The following is an 11,607-nucleotide window of genomic DNA, read 5'->3' as shown; positions in this document are numbered from 1 at the left end:
GATTTCAGTGCTGTACTACATCTATATATCTATATCTTGTTTATATATATATCTCCTTTTAAATATGGAATATGTAAATTACAATGTTGTCCGTGTCACTCTTTTTCGAACTGAGAATCTGATCAAGTTTGCATCAGGAAGTGTGTAGTTATACCTCTCGAGGTGATGAAAACTTCAATTTGCCTCTTGGTCCGTAAACTATGCTGCTGAAAACACAGTAAATTGTGTTCCTGAAAGTAACCAAGCCTAAATAACTTGGTTACATTTTTTTCCGTCTTTCTTCCCCCCTCACCTAATTTCTGTGTTTGATGTGATATTTGGATTGCATTTGCAGTAGAATAGAGGTTATTAGCCCCTGGCACAAAGAGGTGTATTTAACAGAGGTGAATGACAGAAGAACTTATTCTTTCTATGCAGGTGGGTGGGGAGGACTGGTTGAGCAGGTGAGTTCAGACTGAAAGTTCTCTCCCTAACAGGTGCATGGAGACGCTACAATAAGAGGGAATATGAGAGTCAGTCCTCATTTTCCATGCTAAACATATATGCAAAATCCAGCATGTTGCCGTGTGTGAAAACAAATACAGACTTAAGCCTGGATATTTGCATGAGGTCTTCATGTTTATGAGGGGTAACTGCAGCAGTTTCATCTTAGTATGCCTTCAAATATATGTATGTAGCCTATATGTTCCCCTGGGATAAAGGCTAGAGTATTTCTATTAATATATTTGTACCTTTTTGGGTGATAAGAGATTTTATGTAATGTACAGGCCAACATAAATTTACCATAGTATCCAAAATACCTACCAGTTACTGCTTGAAAATGATTAATATTGAATCTCTGAACAGCTTGATAATTTTTTTTAACATCAGATTACAGTAGTGGAAATGATCTTTTCTCTGATTGTTTTTAATCACATTTAGTGTTCTTCTTGGTGATTGTTTCTGTTAAATTTAATTAAATTCGATTTATTTCTTTAGCCCTTTGCACAATACATATTGTTTCAAAGCAGCTTGGAGAAAATAGAGCCTCACAAACCCCCTGTGAATGGGGACAGTCGCATGGAAAAAAAAACCCTGGGATAGTTAGGTAGGATGAGGTAGAAACCTTGGGGAAAACTAGGCCCAACAGAGAGAAGTAGGCATACACTGTCTCTGGCTGGCACATATTTAATATTTACAAAAATGTAGTCATATTTATTAACATACAATTTGTTAATAGACCTAATGTAACCCAACCTCAGAATTATGTACAAAAATATAGTCATATTTGTTAGCACACAATTGTTAATAAACTCAGAACCTCAGAATTTATTAATTGCCACTTGGGGGAAACTGGAGATAAAAAATGGTCAAAATTATAAAAGGAATAATAAATTAAGGACAAATTAATACCTCTAAATAAGCTAAATAAATAACCTCGTGTACTTATGTATATCAGGCTAATTGTACTATAAATTTGCAATAAATCAAAAAGTAACACGTGTAGTAACTTGAGAGCAATATGGCGGAAACTGTGGTTTCCAAGGTAAACTTTTGTAAAAGAGCTGCTGCATGAGGCCATGACATTCCTTTTAACGAATTTTAATTTTGTTGAAGGAAATAAATATTGATATTGTACATATTTAGCGGTTAATGAGTTGAAGGGCGTCAAAAAGTCGCCAGGTGAGGAGGTGCAGGTAGATTGACCTCAGCTAGTTGAACTTGTGCTGCAGCTCGTGCCGGAGGCGGGCGCGTGCCAGCCGTTGTCATGTAAAACGGCGTGTTTCAGGTCTGTCCGCATAGTGCGCTGACAGGTTCACGATACAATGGCACAATGAGGAATACCACACTACCACTGTTTGCTCGGTTTCACTTGAACCCTCCAGGTGATGTCACAGCGCGAGACCCGCGTAACAGGATCGGGGACATTTCTCCCCTATTTAAACCTGACACATAGAGCGCGCGGCTGTGGGTGCGTTTTTGAGAGGTAAGCCATAGTTTATTGCTTTTTCTATTGATTTGATAGAGTTTATATAAGATGTGCATTTTCATGATCAGCGGTTCGGTTATTCTGGTGGTTGTGTGCTTTCTCAAGTCTGTGCTGCGCTCCCCTACCAATTAATTTATTATCCAGAGGATTCACTTTTCCCAGCTCGATGATGATCCGTGCTCTGCGGGGTAATGATAGGTCCTAGGGCACGCGTACAGATACATTAGGGAATAAAATGATTTGACTTGCTGGTTTTGTGATATTGCTACAAACCTATTTAAACAAGTTTATGATTTAAAACAATGTGATTGCCATCACAGTTATTGTCGTTATAAGTGTCAGTAGTAAAATTCAAATCGACAAAGAGATAAATTCTATAGAAACCGACCACTTTAGTATATGACATTAACATACTGGCTGTTTGAAAACATTATCAGCTCAGAAAAGATCACCTGATGTTGAAAATGGCAACAAATAACTGGATTGAACTTGCATACAAAACCTGCTCAGGCAAGAGAAGCTCTCAGAATAATTGGTTTAAGAGAATTACCTAAATAATCCCTCTTCACTTTGAAATATTATCCCTAATTATATATATATTTTTCTAAATTTGGTGGCCTGGATTTTCTCCTACTTTGTAATTATAATGTTGCAAAGCTCTCTATCCCAAACTGTCTAATTTCCATAAGCAGATGCTCTTGGCTTGCTCTCTAATATATAAACACAACTTTTCTCTGCAAAGATATTACTTATGGAACAATAAGGATGTTCTGTATAAAAAATAAATCACTTTTCTTTGACAACTGGTTCAAAAACAATCATATTTTAGCTTTTAACTCACATGACAGACTTTTTTTTACAAAAATATAAAATTCCTGTAACTGCTAATGAATATGCTGTTGTGTTCTCAATGCCATATTCTCTCCATAAAGACACTTCATTCTCTGGAGTGTCTTTATTGCTGTACGGTACTCCATTTCCATAGCCATGTACCTACCCTTTGGATTTAACTGACACAATGATTGGAAGCATATGCTTTCCTGTAGAGCAACAAAAAATAACTATCAGAGCTCTCTTCCAGAGAGTAACAATTCCTTACATAATACCATATTGGAATAATATTGTAGGGAGTATACCTTGGGAAAAAGTATGGTCCTTGCCTCAAAAGTATCTGCTTACCAATAGACCTTATTCAGAGCAGCGCCATGACGGGTATGAAAGCGAGGCTGTGAGGGCTAGACATGTTGTGTTTTCAATGGCATCTAATGTAAAAAGCTGTATAAAGCTCCTAGATCACTTATAATTTTTATATAAAATAATATAAATTCTATTAAAATGTCTTGGAAAGATGTTTTTGCAGTGTTTCGTCAGCATTACAATCCAAAAACAGATTAAATAACATACAATGCACTGAAGAGATGTGTGTCTCTTCCTCACATCTTCGCTTTCATTCCCGTTAAAATTCAAAGATGGCGCTGATGTGAATAAGGTCTATAATGTAAAAGAAATAACATTTAAAATTGATTCAGAAGGTTTACCCGACTAAAGTCTTACTTGGGAGAATTAAGTCAGATATTGAAAAAAATGTTTCTTTTTGTCACTTTTTTGAGGAAAATGTTATTCACTTGTTTTGGCAATCCACCCACACAGAGAAATTTTGCTCAGATTTTTTTTTTTTTTTTTTTAACTGCTGATCCAATTTAATTTTCTAAGTGACCTTTCTTTCTGTTTTAAAGATGTTTTCTTTGGTTTGTTTGAATACTCAAAAGAGAATATAGGAAAATATTATGTTATTCATTTTTGTTTCCTGCTAACTAAATTTTACATACATAATCAAAGATTTACTAGCTCTAAACCTCTTTTCTTTATTCACAGTTGATTTATACAAGTAACTACCCAAAGCTCTGTTAATCCTAAAGCAACAAAAACTGTATTTTTAATATTCATCCTTTGTGTCCTCATAAGGTGTAAATTTATTATATTGTTTCTTTTTTCTTACCCTGACAGTCAGAACCTGTCAGTTTCAGCTCATTTTAGAATAGATAGGATTTTCCATTTTTGAATTTTTGAAGGTGCCCTAGATTAAAAAATTGAATTTACCGTGGCATTGTTAAATAACAAGAGTTCAGTGCATGGAAATGACATACAGTGAGTCTCAAACTCCATTGTTTCCTCCTTCTTATATAAATCTCATTTGTTTAAAAGACCTCCGAAGAACACGCGAATCTCAACATAACACCCACTGTCACGTAACAGTCGGGGTTAGGGCTGCACGATTAATCGCATGCTATTCTCACGCGCATTTCGTCAGTAAAGCCGGTTCCCTGATTACCGCTAAATCGCCATCACCTGTTTTTAAACGGAGCGCCTTTTAATAGACAGAGCCGTAGATCACAGACAAGCCACGCAATATCGCGTTCATTATCGCAGGCGATTCATCTGCGATATGAACGCGATATTGCGTGGCTTTTCAGTGATCTACGGCTCTGTCTATTAAATGCCGCTTCATTTGAAAGCAGGTGATGGCGATTTAGCGGTAATCAGGGAACCGGCTTTACTGACGAAATGCGCGTGAGAATAGCATGCGATTAATCGTGCAGCCCTAGTCGGGGTGAACGCCCCCAATATTTAAATATGCCAGTCCATATTCTAGGCATTAGACAAGGGCAAAATGTTTGGATTTGCACAGCTGAATCATCAGACGAGGTAAGCAAGCAAAAGACAACAGCGAAAAATGGCAGATGGAGTAATAATAACTGACATGATTCATTATAACATGATATTTTTAGTGATATTTGTAAACTGTCTTTCTAAATGTTTCGTTAGCATGTTGCTAATGTACTGTTAAATGTGGTTAAAGTTACCATCGTGTCTTACTGTATTCACGGAGACAAGAGCCGTCGCTATTTTTTTTATTTTTAAACACTTGCAGTCTGTATAATTCATAAATGCAACTTCATTCTTTATAAATCTCTCCAACAGTGTAGCATTAGCCGTTAGCCACGGAGCACAGCCTCAAACTCATTCATAATCAATGTTAACATCAAAATAAACACCATACTTACACGATTAGACATGCTGCATGACGAACACTTTGTAAAGATCCATTTTGAGGGTTATATTAGCTGTTTGAACTTCGTTTATGTTGTTTAAGGCAAGCGCGAGCTCTTGGGGCGTGGAGCACCAGATTTAAAGGGCCACACACCCTGAATCGGCTCATTTAAAATGATCCCCTAAAATAGGCAGTTAAAAAAATGAATTAAAATAAATCTATGGGATATTTTGAGCTGAAACTTCACAGACACATTCAGGGGACACCTTAGACTTATATTACATCTTTTAAAAAAAGTTCTAGGGCACCTTTAATGTAGTTCAACTTATTATAACTTGAGTACGAGATACTGAAAAACATGCCTGTTTGGCGCATGTTTACAAAAACAGTGGAAAGGTTGCACATTGGGTCATTCTGTGCGAATGACTCCTAAAGATGCAATCACATTAGTGAAATTTTGAGGGCAAAATTTCACTAATGTGATTGAAAAAAAAGAGTCACTTTTAAATCAAGCAGCTTTCTGTTGGTTAGTGTGGTGAACAACTTGAACCCAATGTGAAATCTGCATGCGGAAATCTTTGATCTCATGAGAAATTCCAGGTTGTGTGGATTCCTATTGAAATGTGCCGTACAACGGTAAATGTGACTGTGCCTTAAAGTGATAGTTCACCCAGAAATGAAAATTCTGTCAGCATTTACTCACCCTCAAGTTGTTCGAAACCTGTATGAATTTCTTTGTTCTACTGAACACAGAAGAAGATATTTTGAAGAATATGGGTAACCAAACAGTTGATGGGCCCCATAGTATGGAAAAAATACCATGGAAGTCAATGGTGCACCACAACTGTTTGGTTACCGACATTCTACAAAATATCTTGTTTTGTGTTCAGTAGAAAAAGAATTTCATACAGGTTTAGAACAACTTGGTGCTGAGTAAATGACAGAATTTTCATTTTTGGGTGAACTTTCCCTTTAAGACCAGATGTTTACATTGAAAACAGTGGAAAAACATTGCCTTGGAACTCGTGAACAGCCCCTTATCCTTCAATAAAAATTGTCTACCATATCTCCTATAGACACCAGAAAGGCAGAGATTTGCTTTTGTTCAGTATCTCCATTCTGTCACAGTCGAGTCTGGAACACTCTGTGTAAAGACAACAAGCTTTAGCACAATGACAAGTGTTTTGCTGTCTGTGCTGTGTTGTCTTCAACACAGAGATGTAAGCCATAGAATTTTCAATCTATCATAACAGTGAATGATAAAACAGTCTCTCTTTCTCTCAGAGATCCCGTCATTCCCGTCCTTTGACAAAATGGCAGGTGTGTTTTCCTACGAGAGCTCTGAAGTGGACTGGTGTGAAGACAACTATAAACATTCAGAGAACGTTGTGGAATATTTCAACACGGTATGAGCATAACAGACAAGCTTGCGAATCCTTTCACACATTAATCACTGAATCATTCTCAATTCAGTCATTAACACTAGAGGAATCCTATTCGAGACATTGTTAACTACACTAATTGCTGCAGTCTCAATGCTCAAAGTGCCATGGTTTCATCCAGAAACTACACCCACACTAATGACACATCTGCAGTGACTCAGGCACACTGTCACACCTATCCAGAGACAGAATCCAGTGCTGTTCAGTTCAGCCCATTCAGGTTTTATTTATTGATCTTCCTCAGTATCAGACTAATACAACATGTGTAAAAGTCGACATGACTGCTATAAATCCACATTTAGGTGCATCGTGGGATAGTATTTGAGTTGGAGTATGTCTGATTCACTGATTCAGCGTTTGTTCCCTTTTCAGATGAGCAGTTTCATCTTCTTTGTGATCTCACCCATAATGCTCTACCTGCTGCACCCATATGCCAAGGAAAGAAACCTGGCTGTGCATCTGGTCTGGATTATGATGGTCTTTGTAGGTAAGTGTGAAGAGTTGAATCTAAAAGGAGTTGTGACATTAACAATCCTTCAGGGGGCAGCATTGTTCAATAGCCAAATTTAAAGCCAGCGAAACTGAAATCCACTGATTGATTATATTTAATTCAAAAAAATGAAATAATGAAATGTCACTTTGATTTTGTTTGTTTGTGGCAAAACAGTTGTGACTTATACAAAATGTTCACATGCAAATCAATACACCAGAAATGCAAGAAAACCATGTTCAAATTATTATTACTATTAAAAAAAAATTACATTTTGTTATAAATAATAATTATTTCTAATTAAAAAAAATCCTCAATGCTGTTTCCTCAATAAAATAATTATGGTATTTACATGACCAACCTATTAAAGTCAATTTTAATTGTATTCACTTCCCATTTTACTTCCATTATGTCACACATATCCGAAAGAAAAGGGACATTTGGCAAGAAAAAGGTAGTGTGGGAATTGATTCCAGAATAAAGCTGGACCAAATGCGTTTTTCTCCTTCCGTGATGTCTCTCTCACTCCATGTTCTGTTTCTCTCTCTCTCTCCCTTCAGGTCTTTTCTCCATGTATTTTCATATGACTCTGAGTTTTATGGGCCAGATGCTGGACGAGCTGTCAATCCTGTGGGTTTTGGCTATTGGCTACTCCCTGTGGTTCCCACGCAGGCACTTCCCATCCTTTGTTAAGGACAGGTAACAATTTCATATTTTACCATGGTCTGTACCTATAGAAAGGTCTGTTTCTATGTAATGGCATGAACTTGTCTTCCTCCTCTAAAAAACCCTGCATCTGCAGTTCTGTAAAAATAGGAGCAATTAAAGGATCGATTTACAGTCTTCAGTTTGTGTAACAGTAACCCTGTTTTAACCTGCAGCATCATATTCTAAACTCGCTGTGGGAGAGATGGTTTCCACAGCTTTCTCAGTGGGGTCCAACCAGCCTTATATTAATATTTAAATGCTTGAAAACAAGATTAGACATCTTTTTGATTGGTCTACTGTCTTAATAGATAGTTATATAAGAAAGTTACTGATATATTTTGATAATTATTTTGAGCATTTTAGATGACTAGACTATTTGCAGTCTAAAGTGTGCTCTCTCTTTCTCTGTTTTGTTCTTTCTTAGGAGAACGTTCTCTCGTTTGGTCCTGATCATCACTGTCATAAGCACTCTGTCCTCTTTTGTCAAGCCTACAGCCAATGCCTACGCTCTCAACTGCTTTGCTATCCATATCCTCTACTCTCTGTTTATGGAGTTAAAGAGGTAAAGTTCAAAACATGATGTAATAGTCACTATCGTCCACATTAAGACTATAAACGCTACTTATGCGAGATGTTTTTTTCTTTCTTGTTTTGCTCTCGTTCAATACTGATCTGTTTGTCAAACAGTTGCACAGATGAGCGAGTGCTGCGTCTGGCCTGGGCGTCCACTGGCCTGTGGGTTCTGGCCATCTCCTGCTGGATTAGCGATCGCTTCGGCTGCAGCTTCTGGCAGAAACTGGACTTCTGTTATCTGCACGGTATCTGGTGAGTGAGCCATGATATCCTGCTGTATGTTGAGTTCATTTAACACTATAAATCTTACCGATTCATAATTAATACACAAATCTTTAAAGCCTCTAGATTATAAACGCAATCAAATCTTTGCTAATAAAATGGTTTTGTATGTCGTCTAATTGATAGTTAATACCTATTTAGCAGGTTTTTTTTTGCAATTGTAAAAATGTCCACCTTCACCAAATCTTTACTGATTTTTTTTATTTTTTTTATATATAAAGTAAATGTACGAATAACTTTTATATTGTTAGTAATATTTCACACATATAAACAATAAAACAATAAAAACTACAGAGCATTTAAATATAATCTAACTATAACATTATTTGGAGATATAGACTGGCAACTGATATTTATATTCATTTTAAGTAAGTACTTTACTCAAATATTATTAAAATTTGTTAAAGATTTTCTAATCATATTAGGTAGTTGTTTATTGGTCAGTTGTTTTATTTGTGAGAACACAATAAAAATGCCAAATTGTGCAGACATAATTTTTGGCCAGGCTGTCAAAGAAATTATGAACACATGAGAGAACCAACAAAATGTATTATTTTTATTTCTTTGCAAAGTAAAATAAAACTGTAGTTTGCCTTTTCTGCCAAATAATTTTGTCAGATAAATACCTTAACCAAGTTTAGTGTTTTGTCCTACCATCATATTACAAAAAATATAAAAAATAATAATAAAATATTTGCCTCATATTTTGATGATTTCATTGAACTTGTTGGTTCATTAAAAACAAATATCCCCTCCGGACATCACTTTTGGCCACTACTGTAATCTGTGTTATAAAGATCTCAATGATTTACGTTACAAGCGCTGAGAATTTCATCTTAATATTAGGTCATTTAAATATCAGCAACTGCACCAAATTGCATATTTTTGCCCAGTTTTTGCCTCTGAATAAAATCAAGGTGTTTTATTTCTTTTTGAGAGCAAGTTCCATAAAAGCCTGATGTATCAATATGATACTCAACAGAAAATATTTTAGATATTTAATATGTTGTCTAAAGATTCAACAAACTGTTCTATTAAAAAAGATTTTTTTTTTTTCTGACTATTATTTCATATGTCAGGCTTTTCGGGATTAAGCCACATTGTCCAGACTTTCAGACTGTCATGCTAATCTATCTTATTTTTCTCCACGTCTCTGTTCAGGCACATTCTGATTGTGGTGGCCACAGCTTACGGCAGCACTTTGATCGCTTACCTGGATGCTAGTGTGGAGATCCCTTATTCCCTCCCCGACCTGCAGTACTGGCCACGGAATAACTGGGCCATTGGACTGCCTTACATAGTCCTCAAAGGAACCACAAAGACCCGGAAAAGATGCTAGCAGGCACAACAAGATGAACAGATGCAATCTCGTTTTTAAAGCTGCTCAGGTGTAGCGCTGATCTAGGATCAGCCTTTACCGTTCAAATCTTGAATACATTTATACGGACCGGAAGGAGCTGCTCCTAGATCAATACTCTAAGACTCCATGTGTTATGTAAACACTGAAGAGAAACTTGAAGCTTATGTTGCATGTTGTGGTGAAATGGTTGCAGTTTCAGGCACTTTCTCCTCATTTCTTGTCAAAGAACCTGAAACTGAAGTATATGTGTGTTTGTATTTTCGTCTTTGTTATGTGAAAATGAATATTTGCACTGTTTTGACAAGATTGAATGTATGTACATTCTGTATTTTACTTGATTTACTCAATATGAAACAAAGGTAACCAAGGAAAAATTTTATAAGCAACTACTTGATTGATGGGTGAAACTTGAATGATGATTAAAATGTAAATGTTATATTACTAGTCTGATCAGAGGAGGAAAAGTCATGCCGCCTGTTCAATGTGAGATCTGAATGATTTTCTCACAGTAAATGGTGCAAACATTTGTTTACAAATGTAATAACTAGGATTATGTGCATTTTGATGTGGGATTTTTAAATATAATGCTATTTTACTGTATTTGTTTTGTTAAACATTATATATCTATATATTGTATGCTTACTTCTAACCTCCACCTCAGTGTGTGATATTGTGTATATTGATGCTGAACAGTTCAATGGCATCACTGTGGAAAAGACTGATGTGACACGAAACTAATGATATGGATCTATTTTTATATAAATTATGAATGCTGGGACATGTATATGGTTTGAGAATTTATTTAAGGGTTTGTTGTCATTTAAAAGCTTTTCAAAGAAGCACCATGAGATACACACTAAAATAAAAGTCAAAAACTAGCAAAAGACAAAACTTAAAACGACGCTGCTTTATAGAAAACAAAGAAAATGGGGTCAACTCCAGGTTATATGGATACTTCACCCGTCTGACACAGCGCCATCAAGTGTAGGTCATAGGTGTAGTGCAGTTGAGCTGCATTACTACCTTCTGCTGAAATACAATGATCTATGATTTGAAGTTTGACAAGTGGTTCGTTTTATGATTTTAAAGCAATAATAATAGGTTTTAGTGAATTCTGTAATCCAAACTAAAATTCTAGTAGGCCTATCATAACATTTTATGATTGTTTACTGTTTAAATTGAACTGAAAAGCCTATAATAGGCTGTTTAAAGACCACCATTCCATTGTGACAACTTACCCCTATTGTAACAACATGCCCGCTATTGAGTCAACGTGTGTTAAATGAACTATTTTTCCCGGTTGAAATGTTCAAGGGGCTAGCTTTATTAGAGTCAAGACCTTAATAGACATGAAAGAAAGAAAAAAAAAAACCTTAAAAAAAACTTTTTACTATAGTAAAATGTGTGACAACTAGCCCCAGTCTCCCATATTAAATTAGTCCCTTCAAATGGCATGTGAAATCACTAAGCATTAATTATGTATTGTAATCCCCTAATTAAACACAGAGCAGAGGCATGCCTTCAACCAACCAATCATAACACAGCTGTGTGTAACATGCATTGTTTTCAAATACGGAACTGAAAATAATTCAGGAAAAAATAACCGCATGTTATGTAGACTGCAAAAAATAAAAACATCCCATCGGTTCGGCTAATCTCTAATTATTACCTACCAGTACAGGCAGCCCGTGGGAAGTCCCGCCCACCGCGCTTCACAATTGGCTGGGCGGC

At 36.1% G+C, this 11,607-nt stretch overlaps 1 protein-coding gene across 2 annotated transcripts; it reads left to right on the top strand.

Moving 5' to 3' along the window:
- The first annotated feature begins 424 nt into the window (after positions 1–424).
- acer1 (alkaline ceramidase 1) lies at positions 425–10,648 on the top strand. Of its 2 annotated transcripts, none has more exons than XM_067393642.1 (7): positions 425–443; positions 6,306–6,427; positions 6,836–6,950; positions 7,514–7,652; positions 8,086–8,223; positions 8,349–8,486; positions 9,678–10,648. In XM_067393642.1, the coding sequence occupies exons 2-7, from the start codon at positions 6,335–6,337 to the stop codon at positions 9,853–9,855; spliced, it is 801 nt and encodes a 266-aa protein (XP_067249743.1). In that variant the 5' UTR covers positions 425–443; positions 6,306–6,334; the 3' UTR covers positions 9,856–10,648. The 2 variants fall into 2 exon arrangements, with proteins under 2 accessions (XP_067249743.1, XP_067249742.1); XM_067393641.1 differs by lacking the exon at positions 425–443 and adding an exon at positions 1,782–1,966.
- The last annotated feature ends 959 nt before the right edge of the window (positions 10,649–11,607 follow it).

The sequence above is a fragment of the Chanodichthys erythropterus genome, chromosome 9, assembly GCF_024489055.1.
Source record: "Chanodichthys erythropterus isolate Z2021 chromosome 9, ASM2448905v1, whole genome shotgun sequence".
Taxonomy (NCBI): Eukaryota; Metazoa; Chordata; class Actinopteri; order Cypriniformes; family Xenocyprididae; genus Chanodichthys; species Chanodichthys erythropterus.
This window is presented reverse-complemented; position numbering and strand designations above follow the sequence as displayed.

Excerpts from the sequence above, each read along its gene's own strand:
- acer1 (XM_067393642.1), top strand. The coding sequence starts at position 6,335 with ATGGCAGGTGTGTTTTCCTACGAGAGCTCTGAAGTGGACTGGTGTGAA. Across the intron at positions 6,951-7,513 it reads GATTATGATGGTCTTTGTAG|GTCTTTTCTCCATGTATTTT; the intron begins GTAAGTGTGAAG and ends CTCTCCCTTCAG. Across the intron at positions 7,653-8,085 it reads CCATCCTTTGTTAAGGACAG|GAGAACGTTCTCTCGTTTGG; the intron begins GTAACAATTTCA and ends GTTCTTTCTTAG.